This window comes from Lichenostomus cassidix, chromosome 14, assembly GCF_008360975.1.
Source record: "Lichenostomus cassidix isolate B80296 chromosome 14, HeHo_3.0, whole genome shotgun sequence".
NCBI lineage: Eukaryota > Metazoa > Chordata > Aves > Passeriformes > Meliphagidae > Lichenostomus > Lichenostomus cassidix.
The window spans coordinates 6986029-7006964 of record NC_139495.1 but is presented as its reverse complement, the minus strand read 5'-3'; the positions used below and the strand labels follow the sequence as shown (position 1 = coordinate 7006964).

Here is a 20936-nt window from a genome sequence, read left to right as displayed (position 1 = left end):
GAGAGCACAGGGCCTCTGCAGAGCTGTTGCCAAGTGCTGTGTTTAATTTGGGTTCTTAGTTACTGCTGCCACCCTGGGATTTGCACAATGTCCCTGAGGAGAGACCTGCACACAGGGCTGGTGGCAGGAAACAAGAATGTGTGCTCACGTGGCACAAGAATGAGACACTTGCTCAGAAACTCAAACATTACCACACATATGATTCAAGGATTTATTAATTCGTACATGCAAAACATACTGCCAATTGCATTAGCAAAAGATCAATGTAAAAACTTCACAATTTTGCAACTTTTATTTTTAAATTTTGCTTTAGTGGTTGAAAGGGTGTAGTTCAACATCATATTCCTGCCAGTTTGGAAGGTACAGAACATTAGTACTAATTACAGAACCTCACAGACCCAAGTTACCGTTACGCAATCGATGCTGCACATGGAGTGACAGAAAGAACACTTGGCTGCATTAGTCATGTTACAGTGGGGGGATCTTGCAAATAGTGATACTTGAGAAGGTTTGTCAGTTACAGAGGTTTAAAATATAAAAATTACTAAAATGTGTAAAGCTGCTTCACATGATTTTTACACCTAGTAATAGACTAAAAGCTCCTCAGAAAGCATAACTTACTGGGTCAGAAATAACAGGAAAATAAGGAGGATATGCTTGAACATTCTACTCTAAAAAAAAAAAGAAAAAAAGCAAACTTCTATCAATCAGAAGGTTTTAAAATACAAGTTATATTGCTCAGTAAGAAGAGATTCTACAAGAAAAGCATTTACTACATAAAAGTGGGAATGACTGATTCAGAATTGTACCTACATGAATGCCCTACTTGAAATTCAAAGGAATTTACCCATGAACACCAACCTCTCTCCACTACTGCACCTCTGGGAAAATGGTTGCTGAGCTACTCTGGCAGTGTAGTGTAAGTCAGCTGTACAGTGTCAAAATACTGTCTGGCACTATCTCTTGATCCAACCCAATATTCCATTTATTCATCACAATACAATGCTGTCAAAAGGACTAGATACACTTCAGTAAGAATAGTTATTTTTTCAATCACAGCAGCAAGAACTAGATTGCAACCAAGCCCTTACCAATGATAAAGCATTTACACTGTGACTCAGGGGTGTCAGTCATTGCCAGGGATGGGTGTTGGATGCACCACCAGGCAACGGCTGTGCTGGGAAAACAGTTCAGAATAAAACACGTTAGAGTGCAGTGTTCTGCTAATTCCCCGGTACTGTTACTTACTGTGAAAAACTAGAAAGAGATTTTGCATTTCCTACCAGAAATTAGAGTCATTTTCAAGAAGAATCTTTAAAAAACAGTTTAGTGCTTAGTGTTTGTAGCACAACAATGCGACTTAGTTCAGCAGATAGTTTGGCAACACTTAATTGAGCAAGAAGAGGATTTTAAAAATAAGGCTTTACATAGGTGTGTCTTCAGGAGTTTGCTCTTAGAAGAATGCAAGGTAAGGATCATACTTTAAACAAATGAAACCATGAAACTGTCAATTGGTTCAAGATTTGATGGAAGAGAACTAATTTATAACAGAAAAAATTGGCATGTGAATGCTCCATTGTTTGAGCAAAGCACAGGGTTGATGGGGTGGGGGAGGGTGACGTTTACAGCAGCAGACATTTTCTCTTCCTCTTCTTTACAGGAGGGGGGCACAGCACTGCTCGGATGGCTTCATCAAACACTGTCTTGAGGCCTCGCTGCGTAAGTGCTGAGCATTCGAGATATTTCACTGCGCCTGGGGGAAGCAGAGACACAGTTACAAAGCAGCTCCACAGTTCCAGCAGCGCTGCTCCCAGCTGGCTCCACAACAAAAGCCAGGCATTTAGCTTAATTAAGGTACAACGTCTTCCACAAACACAACTAGATCCAGCCAACAATAACCCTGCTGCAGCCATACCGATCTCTTTTGCCATGGCAAGGCCCTGTGGGTAGGTGATGGGAGTCAGCTTCTTCTCCTTCAGCTTTTCAATCGTGTCCTTGTCATCCCGCAGGTCGAGTTTGGTGCCCACGAGAATGATGGGGGTGTTGGGACAATGGTGCCGCACCTCAGGATACCACTGGAACACACAAATAAAAATTGGTGTCTCTTGTGTGGGGGCAGATTTCCTGAAGGCTCCCAGTCCTTCACTTTTAGTCAGTTGGAAGGGAGCACTGAGATCCCATCAGGGCAGGATTACAAAAGGGCACATCACTGTTAATGAAGCCAACAGCTATTCCCACATACTTTAAAAATGTAGCCCATTAAGGGCTGTATTTTCCTCACACACCAGAAGAGCCCTGACCACCCCCCATTGCCCATGGAGATACCTCCTTGTGCAGCTGAGTTGTTGAGGACATGAAATACTGCAACAGTCCCAGAGCACGTGCAGAAGGATGGCTGATGCAAGGAACAAGTGCTGTCAACCTAGTTTTTACATGCATTTGTTTAAAAACTTCTTTTTTTTCCAAACTGTACTAAAAAGAAAGCTCCTGTTTGTGATCTTAGCATCTTGCTGGCTGAACACTTAAAATTACTGTTATCAATGCATCAAGGAACAATTCGTACTTCAGTGTGTCATGTGCCTGAACTTCCATGACTCACAAGTTAGGCAAATAGGTTTCTGCTTTTTCAAACTGCATTTCACATGGCCTGTGGGAAAAACAATTAAAAAATAGCACCTAATATTTTCCAAGCTCTGCTGTAATGTGAAGAGTGTGATGAACATTCAGAAATAAAATGGTACCAGCTTGTCCTTACCTTAGCACGGACATTTTCAAAGGAAGCTGGGCTCACAAGGGAAAAGCAGATTAAGAAGACATCCTACAAAACAAGTTGACAGAAGTCAGCCCAAGTGAGAAACCACTGTAGAATGTCATGAACAGGCCAATATCACCAGTACCTCCATCACACTGCCAGCTCTACCACACTTGCAAAAGGCAAGGTCAGCAATACAGTTGCACATGACAATCAGAGGCAGCTTTCCCAGTGGGAAATCCATTCCCAGGCAGCTACAAGCAGCCAGAGAGGAGGGGGAAACAACCAACCAATAGATTGCAGTCAAATCTATAATCAGCTATTGCAGTAGCCAGCAACTAGGACACTAATACCACTGCCTTGCAAGGGTTTTTTTTCTCTAAACATCATTTCTTCTTCACTGACAGGGAATTCATCATAGGATGTTGCAAAGTGTTAACTATTAATATACAACTCTAAAGTAGTCTTAAATTTCAAATGCCAACCATACAGTGTGAAATTAAAAAAAAAAACCAAAAACCTAATACACAGAGGAATTTTTACAATTATTACTTCTCTGTCTACGCTGTTGTAATCTTGCTGTACGACCCAAAACTTGGTGTCTCCCAAACAAGCCCAACTTTCCCCAACCTACCTCTGCATCCGTACTTATTCCAGTACCAAACGTGCTACAGAATCAGGCATTGCAGAATGTTAGTTGATTGTGCTGCATTTCAAGGCATTTTGTTAGGTCAGCAGCTGACATCTCACTGCTAAGCACTTGCAACCCAGTTGTTCATGCATCACCCCAACAAGTTTCCGTAGCAGCGTCCCAGAAGAAGAAAGAAACAACATCAAATAATGTGATACTATGGCCACTACTTCTGTTTTCCAATTCTGCAGGTTTGTGGGGACTCAAGGGCTGCACGTGATGCAGACTCTCTCCTTCCCTAGCTCCAGAGATCAAAAGATTTGGTGCAACCACAAGGAATTATTAAAAGATCTCAGGTGTCTTGCACACTATCAGTAAGTAGGAAAAGCTATTTATTTCCAATAAAATATTTAATCTTAGCAACTCATATAAAGAAATTTGGTAAGAGTTCTCATATCTAGGAATTTGATAGTTCCAAGAAAAGTATTTGTTCAAAAAATAGGGGCCAATTTATCACTATCATAAGCAAGACAAGATGACAGAACTTGGAACTGAAGTTTATTTAAAGATTTACATACGGCAATAGGTGGATCTGTCAGACTGGAAGATATATTCTTACCATTGGTTCCTCCAACCTAATAACAGTAGGAGATGAAGTTACTACTCAAATGGATTTAAGGGAAAATGTTCTCAGTCAGCAATTTGTGCTCACAGATATTCTCAAGGAGGATTTTCTTCTTAAGAGAGACGCTGCCCTGTAATTCAGCACAACCAACTGCACCCAGAGCAGACACCAGCCTTCCCCAGAAACCAGTTCTGCACTGTCAGGGGAAACCTGCAAGATCAAACCTCTCCTGAAAAGCACCCAACTAACAATTTCTCTTTGGTTTGGTCTCCTGAGGACACAGACTTGACCACTTTTTCTGTCCCAACTTCCCCAAATATTTGGAAATACTAGTAGATTTCAAATGCATTCAGGAGAAGATATTAAATTCCTGTATATTTTAAGGAATTAAATAAAAATATTAATAAGGAGAAAAAGATACAAATTAATGCCAAGCCCTCCCTGTGAAGTTACCAGCTGTGAACTGCTGGGTGGCTGATCCCAACACACACTGCCCAAGTAACCAACACCTGCTGCTTTCACCTTGCCCAAAATGTCATTCAGGTGCACACACAGGGAAAGGAGGACCATGAGAACATGCAAGGGGTGAGTTTTAAATAGCACAGTAAAGGAAAAAGGAGACTGAACACAGATAATAAAAAAGGTCAGGTTTCATAAGCACCACCACTCTTTTCCTCTGTGCTTTTTGTTAGTTTTGTGGGGGTGATGAATCTTTGATACTGCACAAATCTGAAATCTCAACATTTCTTTGTAAGAACTTCAAGACTTACCACCCTGTTTCATCTTCTGCTGCAAAAAACCAATCCACATAACCGAAAGTACTTCAAACTTGTACTGAACAGTTATACATGCTTGCACAGAAGACACTTTTCCCCTAAGATATTTAGATTGACATGGAATTGCTTTGCAATCTACCAGAAAGCCACAGTTACTTTAGCAGGCTGAAGACATGCAGGTACATTCTGTCCCTTTGCCACAGACATTCTGCATCACAGGCATTCTGCCCCTACTAAGTATCTTTCAACCTTTTTCCACTTTTTGGAAAATATTTTTTTTAAGCAAAGCTGAAGTTTTAAGTATCATACAAATACCTAAGTATTAGAGAAAACCAGCTTTCCATTGTCTCTCCTTCCAGAAAAGACAGTTATTTGTGGCATTTCAACTGTAGTTGCCCACAACTGGCAAATTCATATCAATCTCATGTATCATAACCAATGGAGAAGCCTAACGACTGTTAGTGAGCAGTGAATTAAGGGAAATTGTGAATTACGACAGATTACTAAAAATAGTACCAGAGTTCCTTAAATGAGATTCACATTATTCAAGAGAGTAGTTATGCTGTAGAGTAAGCTAAACAATTTTGCATTTTACATTATTAGCATTGAACACATATTTGACAGTCAACAACATGAGTAATCAATGCCAAAAAAACCCTGCAAATTGTCCTTTCTTTACTTATAGCACAGCTCCATCAGGTAAAAGCCACTGCTCTAAACAGATTAGGAAACCACCTCTACAAAGATTAACTGTAGCTGAAGTCACACTGGAAAGGAGAGAGCAGCTCACTTCAGTGTTTTCCTTAAGCATGGAAAGATGCAGGATAGGCAGGATTTAACCAGTTGCACACAGGGAAGACAGAAGCACATTTGTATCGATGTCGCAGCACAAACTACAGCAAGCAATCAAATAACCACGAGCTCAAGTACATTGGAAAGCTGGGACACCACAGCCTCTGTCAATACCAATAATCTCTTCATTCAGTGCTGCCTCTTTCACATGTAGAACATCTTCACACAGACTAAACAATATCAAGTGCTTAGCAGTGACAGTGTCAGGTTGCAGCCAAACATCGCCTAAAACCAAAAACAAACCCTGCCTTTGGCAGGCATGCTAACCTTAAAATCAATGAACTAGCTGATGGGACTATTCACCACGATTTTTTGGGTTAGTTTTGTGGTGGTTTTGCTTTTTTCTTTTTAAATCAAGCATTCTACACAATTCTGAGGCTGCAACTACACAAAACCCAACAAGTACCAGTGGACACAAATACACAGGGCATGCATATTTTATCTTTTTTTACAATAGTACACACCCCAGAGGTTATAAATTACAGCTACAGCACATAAAATGAAAGAAGGTCACTGTTATGTTCAAAAAGAGAAATGCTTTATGTTAGACAAAGCTGTAGAGATTGCTCCTGGTTTGACCCTGCAGCTCTTACTGTTTGCGGGTAGGAGAGCGGACGTAGTCTGTCGTAGTCCTCTTGACCTGCTGTGTCCCACAAACCCAGGTTGACTGGTTTGCCATCAACCATTACATTGGCAGAGTAGTTGTCGAAACTAAAAATAAAGAGAGTTAGCTGCAGTAGCTTGCAGTAAAATAAGGCACCCAAGGACTTTTTCTTGACAGAGTCCTAACTGGGAAAACTAGGGAAGGAAACATTTTCATTACATCTGTCTGCTCCCCAGAGACAGTAGAGTTGCTCTTTAAATAACAAGCATGGCATTGGGTAATGGGATAAAAAAATCGTACACAACAGACTTGGTTCAGTCTGAGCAGAAGTGATCCCTGCCATGGCTCTTCCAAAGGAAGTGTTAATCCCAGTGAGTACAGGAAAGCAGGTGATGTACTTAGCAAGCACTTTCCAGTCTTAGTGGGACATTCAGCAAGTTAATCTGTCTCATGTTGTGAGATTTAGAACAGAAGATACAAGAACAACAACCAAGGAATCCTTAATGACAACAGTAGGTAAGACAAAAGCTAATTAATCCTGCTAATCAAAACCCCCTCCAACGAAATATCAAAGCTCATAACCAGGGGCCAGTGGAGGCATTGTTTTTATCTCATCACTACTGTGGGTGCAAAGGTTTTAACGACTCGTTAAGGCTAAACCAAGTTCACTGGGAACACAAGGCACCATAATGCAAAAACTCGAATTCAAGATCAAAAAAAGGAGGCAGGAATAACTAAGAGAACAGGGGCCTTGGACGGGTAACAAAAGTCAACTGCAAACCTTATTAGAATGTATTTTGTTATCTGAAAAATGCATCAATACTTCAGAGAGCAGCATAGCCAGATGAAAATACAGAGACATCTGAAAAGGGCAAAGAAGCTGTTCATGTACAAAACAGCCCCCAACAGGCCCTGGAAAAGAGAACTCACTAATACTGATACTGACAAATCCCTGTGTGAAAGAAAAAGGGAAGCACCAGAATAAATGAGTCGCCACAGTCTCGCCTGAGGAGCTACAGAGCAGTGGCTGGCTCAGAACAGGATTGGCAGTAGCACAAAAAGTGGAAGGAACAAATAAACAAAAAATCACCAGCCATGTAAGACAACTATTTCTGACCATGATATGATGTTTTACAAGCTGTTCAGCCTTGGGACTGCTTATTATGAATGACATTAAAGACAGAAACACACTATTTTGAAAGAGAACAACATCTGGTAAAATGTTAGCAAATGTTAGTCCCTAATCACCCAAGCCTAGAGGGCACAGAGAGCCAAAACTGAGGGACCATCAGCAAGCACTGGTGTGACTGTGCTACACTAAAAGCTTAAAGTGATTCCTACACACCTGAGGGGTGCTTGCAGCCAATTAAACAATTCAGCTAAGGAATCTGGAATGGCAGTAAGCACTGAGAAGTTGACAGAAATGAGTTCTTTGGATTTTATAAGTACTTACACAGTGGGTATATACTCTCCAGGAAATGCATTGGTTGTGTAACTGATGAGTAGGCATGTTTTACCTACAGCACTGCAAAAAGAGAAAGTTCACATGTAAAACACATTCACCTTGAATAACCAGAAATAATACTCCTTTTAGGAGAAGAAAACTAATTACATCCAGACACGTAAGAACAACTGAGCATCTCCAGTCACTACTGTGCAGGAAAACAGTTGACAGACTGCAGCCTTTAAATTACTGGCAATGAAACACACCTAATAGAAACATTCGTTTTGTGAAGTGATAAATTACCAAATTTTGTTAATTTTTGGTCACAAAAACCCCCAACAAACCCACTAGTATTAATCAGACTACCAACATCTCCTAGTCACCTGACTAAATACTCAGGAAGATTGCCTAACTCCAACTCTCTGAACTGAAAAAAAAACTGAAGTATTTCCAGATACCCCTACACAATTCCAAAACGGTTATCTTTTCTAGGAAATGGTATACTTACATATAAGATAAGTGAAGTTAAAGAAAGCTACTTCCGAGTATTTAAGGAATGAATACAAATGATAACTCTCACATTATTTACTGCTATTGCAAAGTAACTCCCCACATGCGTTCACCAACTATTCAAACATTTCATTAACTGATTTATAGATAAATTACATTCCAGTATTGGAAAACTTGGAAACCAAGCCTTTCCCTACTGATCTAATTCACAAGAGCCTCAAATGGGGGCAGGACAAGGCTCTGTTCCAGGATTCCTTCAGAACTCTGGCAGCCAGCTAGTTCCCTCTCCACCCTCCTCCCCACATCTTATCTGGAGTCAAACATTTGATTAAGGACAGCATTCAGTTTTTGTTACAGTTTCAATTAAAGTGTTGGAAAACTTGAAGTTGGACCTTATTTCTTTTTTAAAATAATGTCTACAAAGAGTGTTTGCGACTCTGCAGACTGGTTCCTTTGCAGGCTTCCCAGTTGCAATGCATAATCCTTTAACCGTGTGAAAGATTCCAGAGGTGAGTTTGTTCCTCAAAGGCGATGCTGCCAGACAGCCTCGAAGCCTGCCTGATCACCCTTCCCCAACAGACCAGCTCCTGGGCAGGGAAAACTGCATTGTCTTGCAGATGTTTTATCACTACAGCGATTTGCTCAAAGCCAGTCAGCAGTAACTTTGAAACCTTGCTGCACCTACACGTATAATTGTGCCATTAGTATGAGGTTTGACTCATGAGCCTCCTGAACTGAATGTTTCACAAGTGAATTTAAGCTTTGTCACATCCATAAGACACAGCTCAATCTCCAACAAGTCTCTCCGTTCCACTTTAAACAGTTCCTCACCACATTAGTCCAAGTATTTGACAGCAGCTTCTGACAACATCACCTGAAATCCCCAAGGAAGTCTCTTCAGCGTACAAAATTATCTGGGATTTTGTCCTACACACCCATTTTTAATTGTAATTTGCTTTACAAATTACTGGCTTTCTGAGCCAGTACCTGGCATAGCACCCCATCTGCTGCATCTGACCATTCCATGCAGTTTTCCAACCTGCTTTTCACATCTGCTTCTAAGACATCAGATCCTCACAGTCTGAAGTTTCTTCCTTTCAGCATGCACTCCCTTTACCAAGCTATAATAACAACATGAAAGGAGGCATTTAATTCTGTTCTCATTAAGTACAATCTCTGAACATTCCCTTGTTGTTAAAGTTTTGAGATATACTTGTGCTCAAAAGTAGATGGATTTGCTCTTAAAAAATCTTCTGAGGGAAACAATCAAGGAGCAGTTCACCAGCTATCAGTTTAACAGCTGTCAAAAGAGGAGATCCCATCTCAGCTCCTGAACTAACGCTTTAATAAGCCAGAACAAGGAGTTAAGGAAAGTTATTCCTCCCCCATAAGGACAACTTGCTATTTTAGCTGCCTGCTGATGAGTTAGCTCAGTTGGGATGTACTGCTGAGCTGCTCTCACACCACACAGCCGCCTGTGCTGGGCTAGCTCACAAAGGACAAGCGGGAAAACCTTCAGGATCCTGAGCAGAGCAACAGCCAAATGCTTTGGGAAATCTCTTGAGGCGCAGAGACAACGTTCTCACGCTTCTGGAACCTGTTTGGGCTGACACTTCAGTTTCCAGTAAGGAAACAGAAGCTATCATTACAGGTAATTTGAGCTTCCAACAAATTAATGTTGAACTCAACATTTTCAGCAGCGGATCAAGAATTTTTCTGCACATCCAGGCTCCTTTGCCCACCTTGCACTGAAACTCCTGAGTCTGCTCTGGCTAATCAAAAAGCACAGGAAGGTGGTGAGAGATTTCATTCCAAGCTTAGAAGTGCCTGTAGTGTGTTCCTGCAGCACTAATCAGCCAGAGTCATTTAAACAAGAAAAAACATGTTCAACAACCCCATTTCAGACTTGCTCCATCCAGGTTTCCTGCCTTCCTTGCCTTCTGGCTCACTGCCACACGAATCAGATCATTATGGTCACCAGTCTTAAAAATAAACCCTAATGCCTACCTTTATAAAGTACATCCTCTAAGTGCTTTATCAACTTTTTTAGACTTCTAATTTCTGTAATAAAGCAACTCCCCTAAAGAGAATTCCAACTGTTTGGCAAAGTTTAAATCCTTGTACATAAAGGCTGAGACTAAGAATCTAAAATAACACCAAGATTAGTCATAAGATTTCTAGCAACTACTTAATCACAGCTCTGTCCACCCACTATTACATAAATGAAACTAGCAACACTTGACTGTCATTAAAAACATGGCCTACAGAAATCCAGCTTTAAATGTTTAACAAAACTACCTTAACAAAAGACAGCACCGAGTCCCTTTTTGATTCTGAGCAGCACCCAGGAATCAATGTATTTATATAACCACATATGTATTAATTCCTGAAAACAAAACATATCTTCTCTTTATTTATGCCAACAATTTTTATGAAATTTCCCCACTGTTTCAGAGCTGCTTGGAGCCATGTTTTATGTGTAAACAGGTGGCAGCCTTCATAAAAGGCTTTGCTTGTGCCATTTCTTCCTTTCTCCGATGCACATCAAGTACCTCTCTGGCAGGCACGATGCACAACAGCCCAGGTCTTTGCTCAGACACTAAAGAGTGGCTGAGATTTCTCTAGTACCACCCTGAGATCAAGAGTTCAGCACTGCTGCTGGAGTAGGTTGAGCTGTGTATGGCTCACAGATAAGCTGTGTTACTCACTGTGACACACCCTTTCCCAAATACGCTCTTCAGTACTTACAATACTACCACTTTTTAAAAACCTTTGAAACCCTCAGTAACACAAATTACCCAATTTCAAGTCACTGCAGTCTCTCCAGATGGCACGGGAGGGACCTGAGGCGTTCAGGGTCTCACACAAACTGCGTGACACTGGTAAGAAGTCAATTACCCTACACACCCCCTCCCCTTCTCCCCGAGCCATCAAATCAAATACAGCATGGCTTTAGTACACAAGGCCTCAGATTAAGCACAATTCCAAACAAGGACTCCTAGATTACTGCTCTTACAGTATTTCCACCATTAAAAAATGCCTACAAAAGAGCATGAAGTCAAACAACTTCTGGCACATCTAGTAATTGGTAATTTCTCCAAAACATAGAACTTCTCCTAATATTACTCAACAGCACTGGAGATTTTGTACCACTTAACAGCTGCCTTTTTGGAGTAAAACAAAAGCTGCTAAAAATAACTTCCACCAATGTTTTTTCTCAAGTGTCAATCAACAGCAATTCCTGCAGTTACTCCAGCGGCTGCTCTTCATCTGTCCTGCACATTCCTCCTGCTCTCTATCATGACAGCTCAAAGCACCAGTTGCCATTTCTTTTCCCCCAAACAATCCCCACAGTGAAATAAAGAAACCAAGGGGAAAATATGATAGCCCAAAGTAGCACACATGCCACACTCTTCTGGTCAAGTTAGTTGTCTAAACACATACTAGTCAGAACTCTAAGAACAAAACAAGAGTTACATATGAGAAACAGCCTCATTAACAAATTAAAAAAATAATCACAGGTACATCTAAAGCTTTGTTTATTTTGTTCCTAGCAGATCTTTGTGGAGGGTACATAAAACAATACCCACGTTTTATATTACATAAGCAAATCTTTAACCTGCATTGTTTTGCAGGAACGCTAAAACTCTGGCCTTATCTAAGCCAAACATGACATTTCCTAGAATACCTGCAATTCTGGAGCTCTTGAAGCAACAACAGCACGAAGAAACACAAATAGTTAAATATTTTTTAAAAACAGTGAACAGAGAATGATACAAAGCTACCAAAAATGAGCAACAGTACCTGAAAAGAACCTTAAGTGAGATTTGTTTCTAACTAAGGAGGAAGGAAAAGAAATTAAACTACTGTATTTTGTTTACAAATATGTACAAAAGTCAGGTAGAACTACACCACTTACATTTCCAAGACAAAGAACAGCAAACATGTTAGGAAGAGGGATGGTGTACAAAGCAAATGACCCAAAGAACTGTTTTGCTGAATGAATTACTCGTTTGTGCTGAGTTCTCAGTTCTAAAGGAGGAAGTAGACTGAACCTTTTCCCTACCCCAACATGATGCATCACGTTTATTGACAGCATTGTAAATACAGAGTTCAGATGAATTTTAAAAAATGTATATAGTAGAAAAGCAATTTTGTTGGGCTTAAATTCAACATAAGCAAAAGAACAATCCACAGTCATCCTATCTGGCATGAAAGAATTACCCTACTATGAAAATTATCTATTGAGATACCACTTTCATGTTCATATGGCTCACAATCTTACATAGCAAGTCAAAACAAATTTGTCACACTGTAAGGTTTATCTTTCAACCATACTTAGCTGCCTTTTTAGGGATTCTACACATGAAAAACAAATCAACAAAAACCCTCCACACAAATAACTTGAAGATTAAGCCACCAAGTGAAATTACAGACCACTGTAGCGAGTCCGTTTTAGCTACACTTCACTCCTCTGTCATCTACAGAAGTTTGCTGTGATACCAATTATGCTCAGCCTACACTGGGATTTTTGTTTCTCCTAAAGGAAAAAAAAAATCCCTCACACTGCATAAGACAAGTCTTGTTTTCCAGCTGGTCTGTGATGTTCCCCTGAGCTCTGACATCCCGTAAGCGAGAATCCCTCTAAGCTGAGAGGAACAGTATCATGGAGAATATTCAAAAATATCAAATACATAAACTCTTTCCTCAATTCCAGCACTCCTCACACTGAAATCCAACTGCTAAACTTATGAGTTAATTCGACTCTAAAAAGCACCCCCAACTCGTTTCACATATAAGTAACACCATATTAAGATACTGTAGGTGTAACAGCTCTTTACAGACAAGGATATCATTAACTGTTTGTATTTCAAGGGCCTATCAGTCTGCTTTAGACAGGAACCTTACAAGACCAGATGTTTGCAGGCAAAAAAGCAGTTTCTGCCCAAAAGCATTAATGATCTGCGCAGAGTTCAGCCCATCTCACTCACTTTTAGAGCGAGATTCAGACGTCAAAAATCAAGCTCTGAAAGGTAGTAAGTTTGCTACTTCCACAAGAGGTATTTCAAATCAACACTGATTTTTTTCATCTAACTAAAACCACAGGACACTGTTTTCTCTAGCACCCGTGTCTGACTGGGGCGCTGGCGGAGCAGAGCAAGCAGTGGCAGTGAGGGCCGGCCCGGCCTGCCCGGACAGCCCAGCGCACCCAGCTCGCTCCCTGCCCGCTGCTGCCCGCACAGCGCCGAGCCCTCGGCCAGCAGCACGGCCAGGCGGGGCTCAGCCCCGGGACACGGCTCCCCGCACAGCCCCGCCGCCGCTCCCCGGCCCGCCGTGCCCGCGCTTCCCTCCCCGCCCGGCAGCACCAGCAGGAAGCCGCGGCCGACACCCACCCGCCTGCCCCCGGCCCCGGCCGCCCGCCACGGCCCGGCCCCGGCCCCGGCCCCGGCCCCGGGCAGCCCCGCTCCGTCAGGGCGGCCGGGCCGCGCCCGCGCCCCGCGCCGGGATCGCCCACACCCCGCGGCGGGCCCGAGCCGCTCCTGCCCCGCCGCCCGACACCCCCGCCCGGCCCGGCGGAGCGGCTCGGGCCCGGCCCGGCCGACGGGCCCTCCGACTTACCCGTCGCCCACCACCACACACTTGATGGCCTGCATCGGGGCTGCTGCTGAGCGGAGCAGGGAGCGGCGGCCGCCTCCGCCCTGAGCCTGGAGCGGGGACGAGGCAGCGGCACCACCCAAGGCGGGGAGGGAGAGGGAGGACTGCGGGCGCAGGAAGCGGCGCGGCGCTCACATCCGGCCGGGCCGCCTGGCGGGCGGTGCCTCGGCTCGGGGCGCTGGGGGCGGGAGCGGGCGGGGAGCCGGCGCTGTGCCACTGACCCAGTGCGGAGCGGGGAGCGGGGCCCGCCCGGGGATCTGTGCTCGCTGTGTCCAGGCGGAGCCGTTCTGAGCGGGGATGGCAGCGCTCGCACTGCCGGCACAATCCCGCAGCCCTGTGCTGAGCGCAGCTGGCAGCGGGTGCGGGCCGGGGCAGCGCTCCGTCCCCAGCCAGGCTCCGGTCAGGACTCGGCGCTGGGCGTCGTCCCACAGCAGCCCTGTCGTGTCCGACAAGCCGCTCTCCAACACAGAGCTGCCTGTGGCACCACCATGTATTCCGTCTTCACGCCTGGCCCCCATCATGCAGCAACCTCATTCCTGGCATCTCCTGAAGCACATTAATGCAGCTGTACCCCACAGACTCACGTGTAACTCAGGTCACCACAGCGTTCCCCATGTGCTGCTGTGGGCATGTCCCCGTTTTCCACAGCCAGGCACCTACCATGGGACCATCTCTCACTGCAGAGCCAGATTGTTTCCTTTCATGTATAGATCTTCACACCATCCTCTCTCATCCTGATATGCTGTGACATTAATTAACTGTGTTGGCAAGTTTTCGATCAGATCAGTGCACATCCAGTCTTCTCAAGGTGGCACAGCCCAGGGATTGTCAGGCCTCACACAACTTTGGGTTTCTTTTTTCCCTCAGGCAAACCAGTTATTTCCACCAAATGGTGAAGCAGAAGTCAAGCAGAGCAGGTCCAATGACCCCAAGGGTCTTAATTTCTACAATTAGTTCTTGCCATAGTTCTACCTGCCAGAGCATCTCCTGGTTGGGCTGATGCACAGAAGCACTATTCCCTTTGTTTGCATTGCCACCTGTCCCTCGAAGGAAGTGTGAGGAGAGGGCCCACGCATGTACTGCTCCTGCAAAGTGATGATGAACTCACTGCAATAAAGAGTGTACCATCGGGGGTGGGTTTCCATTGATCTGATCTCCTATTAATTTCAGAACATTTCTAAGTTATTTTGACACTACGCAATGCAACTTCATCAGTGGACAGAGCATTCCAAGATATTTACTCTCCTTCATTTTTCTTTCATTGACAGGAGATAATTCTCAGGTATTTCCCATCAGAAAGGAAAACATCCTAACTGTCACTGTGAACCGAAAGGCTATTTTTGCAACACTTTTATGTCCATGTTCTGTCACACAGATGGAAGCTGAAATGACTTGTCACTTGAGCTAAATATCTTTAAAGCCAAGACTCTGCTGCTGCCAATGACCTGGCAACCACTCTGCACCCAGCAGGCAGGAGCTGCAGAAGGGAGGTGTGGGCAGGACTGCCGCACTCCTGCTGCTCTTGGCTGCTGCAACAGCCTTTGGGACTTCTGAGACATTGCACAGAAACAGAGCAGACCAGGAGAGCCTGACTGATGTCATGGTCCTGGGGAGAGCCAGGACATGGGAAGATTCGAGGGACATATAAAACTGATTCTGATTTTTCCACCACCTACCTCTTCCTTCACTGGTTCTTTTTTACCCAGAGTATAACAGAGGGATGATTAGAGCTTTTCCTATGAGAAAGAGGTACAACAGCATTTACAAAATCATTACAAAATAGCACACAAAAACAAGGATGAAGGCTGTAACAGACAAAACACAATAGCACAAATTGCTTTTTTGATCCTCTCATGAGACAAGCATTATCTTTTTATATATGTTCTTTTCAGTGCTCATCCACCCTACTGTTTTGGGATTGTTTTGCAATGTAAAAAAAATACTGAAGTTAGAACACAGCACACACTTTAAATATGTTTTAAATTGACACTTTTATACTTAATTGGTACATAATTGACAACATTAGAAAATACCTAGAGAAATACTTACCATTAGTCATTAAAAAACAATATTACAGTTTGGATAGATGATGATGATGGCAACATATTTAGACAATTTCCCCCCACACTTTTGTAAATATTTATTTCCTCATATGTTATAAAAAAGGCCATTTGGAATTGTTCAAAAGTTTGCATTTGAGTTTTGCAAAAGTTTTGCATAGTTGACAGCTCTCTTACAGTAAATTTCTTTATTTGCCCTATAAGACAATTGTGTGTATGCTCCTCAAAATACATGATGTGATAATTATTATGAGACATTACTATATATCAATTACATTTTATTTTATTCTTGCATCTTTTTTGGTTTACCAAGTATGCTGTGTGGGGTTTTTTTAAGAGGAAATAAAATAACTTACATCCTGCTACAAATACTCAACACTGTGCAGGTATGGATTTTCTCCTGAGAATGAGAGAAAAGAGCAACAGAGGGAATATTTTGAAACATTAGCTTGATAGAAGAAGAGAAACTTATAGAACAGAATGAAACACAAGGCAAAGGAGTGAAAAGTTAGTAACAGACAACTGAATAGAAAAATTCTCAGTTTGATACATACGAGTGCTGAGTTGTATACAGAATGCAAATGCACCTCACAGGAGTAGGCTGGAACAAAATAATGAATGGCAGTAACAATAACCAACTATAAATCTTTCCATACCTCTGATAAAATCATGAATCATAAAGCTGAGGCTTAGATCAGTCCTAATATTGTTCCATGCTCCATCATCTTGTCTTCTCTCACCATTACTATTGTTGTTGAAAGCCTTTTTCTTAGACATCAAGAAGAAATCATTACTTAAGATTGTTTGGGATAGAGTCTGAATGTGTGCATTGTGTGTGTGCTGGCACTGAGGGAGGATTATTCTCCTTTGTGGATGGGGAGTGGCAGGGTAATCATGCTGATGCAATACTGGAAAGTTCTACTCACCATGACACAGACTATCAACATTACAGAGACAATAATTATTTGCACTTTTGTAGTATCTTTCATCCCCAGCTATTACTGTGTTCTTTAACATGTCAGCTCATTAATGAAGCCACAGAGAAGTAGAGAAGGCCCAGTATACATTTTGTACAGGGAAACAACCAGAACACCTGGCAGTGATTCATAGGTGTCTTCCCTTACTGGCAGCTGACACCTCCTGCTGACACTGGTTCTGTTCAGTTGCCTCCAGGACACAGCGTGTACAATATTGAGGTCAAAAGTAACCTTCTGTCCTTAACAATAACAGAAAAACTAGTTTAGGGCAAAAAGCTGTAATTGGAATCACAGTCACTGGAAACCAGGGCTTGGATTGAAGTGCAACAGACAATTTGACATGAAGCAAAGATGTATCACAAAGTGTCAGAGGGTGGAGTAAGGTTTTCAGCATATTGCACTCTTCTCTCTTTAAATAATTTCTATTAAAACCAGAAGCAAAAAACCCTCAAACCTCACACAAAACAACTGAAGGGAGACTTATCTTACTGGAGAAAACAGTGTTTCCAGATGCTTTATCCTCTTAAAATAGCTAAAATAATTGTCTTTTAAAATTGTAATTAAGGATTGATCCTAATTTGAGTTGGTAGCAAAAGTCAGCTATTAAATGATGTAGTATTAGGGACATAGTAATTGGTAGAAAGAAATCTTAATGTCAGACAGCAGTGGGCATCCAGAATTCCTTCCTGGACTCTAGTTCCACCCGTGGTGTTATCCACCTTTCTGATCTGTCACTCACTGAGCCCCTCTGCCCTCCTGCTTTTAAATCCACACAGCAGTACTTGCTCCAGCTGTTTGGACAGTAGCTACCATTTAAAGCTTCTCACCTAACAGCTGCCTGAGATTCCAAGTTCTTTGCTTAACGGTGTTTGAATTCTTTAGTTGATGTCTGTCAAGCTAATAGAGCACACATTTTTAAAGATACGGGAAGAAATTGGGGAAAGTGACACTACTGCTGAGGAGGAAATTCAGAGTATCTTCATTGAACTTGGGGAGGTACCATGACATTAAATTAATGTTAGAAAATATTCTAATCCACAAATAATGGATAGATATTCCAGGCAAACCTTTTTGGCATGATTCGTTTTCTGAGTTTTGAAAAAACCCTGTACTTGCATGTGATATGTACACTGTTCAAATATAGCAGCCAGTCTGCTCTAGAGGAACTAAAGCCAGCAATAAAAAAGGAACCACAGCTTTTAAATGTCAGCATTTGCTGCATCAGAGAGAACAGATTAAAGGAGCACAAAAATAAAATGTTAGTATGTAAATCTTTACATTAATAATAAAGCATTGTAAAATAAATGCATCCCATTCATGTCATTCTAGCATAGATGATTTCTCTGGTATACGTACAGAACAGAAACAAGTCCTGTTTTTTCTTTAGGTAGCTTCTGATAAATATCTCTTCTGTCAAGAATTTCAGTTATAAAAACCACATAAGGCTTTGCATTCACTGATGTCTACCCTCAGGTTTAGCAAGCAGTAACAGACAGTGCTTCAACTGTTGTTGAAGGCCATGGGACTACACACAGTAATTCTTGTATATGGGCTGTGAGCTTTTTGGAATAGAGACATCATTATATATATTTATAAACAAGGACCTGACACTTCTCTGTGTCTCTTCAGTTTTTTTATCACTGTAACTCTCTCAGCAGAAATATGGGAATAAGCCTTTTATAGGCATCACATCATGCCCTGAGGTGTAAATACGCAGACATGTGAGCTGCAAGTTCACCATAACTTCTACCTATCTTGATATCAATCATTTCACAGAAATGAGCCTTAAAATATCAAGAGAAAGGATAAAGGTTTAACCATGGCATAAGCCCATTTGGTATTACTAGTTTTGCTGCCTTCCACTGTCCAGTCATTTTTCATATTAATAAAACTGAAAGCTACAAGCTGTGATCTGGCTTTTGTGATCACTGATTTGCTTAGAAAGATTTAGTGTTTGTTTTGCTCTGGACTTGCAGACAAGCTTATAGATTTCAGCAGAGCTAGAACCTAAAAAAAGGACCAAACCTTCTGTGGTTGGTTTGTCTGAGAACAGATGGAATGGTAAGAAGCCTACTTCCCCCTGTCATGCTGCACAGCTGTGACTCACATCCCAATTAAACAGCTTCTCTTGGAGTGGAAAGCAAGACAAAAACCAGAGAGCTTCAAATAACACATTAGATCACAGCTGGAAATTAAATTCAGGGGTTCATCATATAGCATGGTCAACATTTGAAACAGAAATGTACATTTATAACAGAAATAAGACAACTGTCAAAAAAGTGATTATATATTCTGGAATCTATTACTCACTGGAACCATTTGTAGAGATTCTGAAGAATTTTAAGAGGAATAGGTACAATAAATAAATACAAAATAGCTTATTTTAGCATAAATAGAATACACAAATTGTTTAAAAACTTACAGTGCTTTTTCCCCCCCGACATTTTATACTGATACGCTGCTAAGTTACAATTTTGGTGAAGAGGAAGACTTCTCAAAATAAGATATTTGATTTATTCCCCACTTCCTAAAGATAAAACTTACAAAACTGTTCTGTTTGTAAAACAATCCAGGCTAACGATGACATACATCAATCACCTTCTTTCTGTTTTACCAAGAGATGCAGGTGGGTGACTGGTATTTCTGCTTACTGCTGGCAGCTGGGTATTTTGAGTTAATGTGAAATCCTGCCTTTAATAAACAGATTAAAAATACCTGTGTTGTACCTTTTGAATGTTGCTGTGTTTCTGTGTGCAGCACTGTGTTAGAACCCAGCAGCCTGTGCAGGAGCTGTCCCTGCTGTCGGTATTGTCCCGTGCAGGTGACTGTAACTTGCACACGCTCTGTTGTGAGAATCCTCAGTGTGTTGTGGTCATTTTTTGAAAGGTTTTGGAGAGGGAAGGTTCTCAGCTCGATGTCATCACACACCAGAGTTGAACTGAGTGCTTTTGTCACCAGGGACAACATACTGGCTGAGGGGTGTGTGGCATTCCAGAGTGTCCTGGCAGGTCACTGCTGGGGAAGGAAAGGATGGTGGCAGCAGACAGGCCACCACAGCTGATGACAAGTTTCCTTTCACTCCTAAAAAGCCTGCTCACAACAAGGGGTTTGTTGAAACTATCTGCTTTCTTTTTTTTCATTTAACTGAACTTTCATTCTATTCAGTCTAAAACATTTAACTTTTCCCCTTTTCCAAGTGTCTGTTTGGACTCAGTCTTTTGCAAACAGTTAATGTAATTTTTGCCTACATAGCAGTGGATATAAAAGGCACCAGAAAGAAAGAACTATAAGCATAAATAACCCTAAACTCTGTCTCATTTACATACTCAGGCTTCACAGTTTATCTGTGTCATTATTAGTTCTTGGAGAGAGCCCTGGAGACCTGATCTCAAGGACAAGGATTATTCTGTGTCACACTGCAGAACCAAGAAAAGGAACTTTTCCATAAACCTATGAGGAATTACTAAATATTATGGATATTGAGAAAGTTTAAGAGGACACGTTGAAAATGTAACATCTCAGTAATGTTTTTTCTTTGAATAGAATATTTGAATACCTAAGAAGAAATTTTAGGTAAAATGAAATAAAACATGAACAGTTTAAAAAAATAAAGATGTTCTCTGATGCACAAGTCAGAGTTGAGAAGGAAAAATGAGATGATGACATTAAAGTGATGGAAAACGATCTCTGCAGGCATCAGCTGCAAATTGCATGTCAATAGTTTTGGACTTCTGCATACTAAAGTAATGAGTGTTTTAGCTAAATTGAAAATGATTTTACCACCATGACAGAGCTGAAATCAAAAGAGGAAGTGTGGGATGCCTTTGAGGTTTAGTTTCACTATCAAAATAATTAGCTAATTTTCAAATCTTCATGTGACAAAATCTGGTAAATCTCTTCAATTGGTATTCAGTTGCATTATCTGCTAATTTCTTTGTTGGAAAGCTAAAGAGTGTTTTATCAATCTCACTATTTAATGAAATAATTAGATCCAAATAAATACTGATGCTAACTTATTATGACCTAATTTAGTAATTATATTGCCTACTT

At 41.7% G+C, this 20936-nt stretch overlaps 1 protein-coding gene across 2 annotated transcripts; it reads right to left on the bottom strand.

Moving 5' to 3' along the window:
- Positions 1 to 197: 197 nt before the first annotated feature.
- On the bottom strand, positions 198 to 13973 carry RAC1 (Rac family small GTPase 1). Of its 2 annotated transcripts, XM_085074681.1 has the most exons (7): positions 13814 to 13973; positions 7694 to 7765; positions 6230 to 6347; positions 3962 to 4018; positions 2756 to 2818; positions 1916 to 2075; positions 198 to 1753 (listed from the first exon to the last, which is right to left on the bottom strand). In XM_085074681.1, exons 1-7 carry the CDS (start codon positions 13846 to 13848, stop codon positions 1623 to 1625), a joined length of 636 nt encoding a protein of 211 aa, XP_084930807.1. In that variant the 5' UTR covers positions 13849 to 13973; the 3' UTR covers positions 198 to 1622. The 2 variants fall into 2 exon arrangements, with proteins under 2 accessions (XP_084930807.1, XP_084930806.1); XM_085074680.1 differs by lacking the exon at positions 3962 to 4018.
- Positions 13974 to 20936: the final 6963 nt, after the last annotated feature.

Excerpts from the sequence above, each read along its gene's own strand:
- RAC1 (XM_085074681.1), bottom strand. The coding sequence starts at position 13,848 with ATGCAGGCCATCAAGTGTGTGGTGGTGGGCGACGG. Across the intron at positions 6,348-7,693 it reads GGAGAGTATATACCCACTGT|TTTCGACAACTACTCTGCCA; the intron begins GTAAGTACTTAT and ends CTTTATTTTTAG. Across the intron at positions 2,819-3,961 it reads TGACAGATCCACCTATTGCC|GATGTCTTCTTAATCTGCTT; the intron begins GTATGTAAATCT and ends CTTGTTTTGTAG.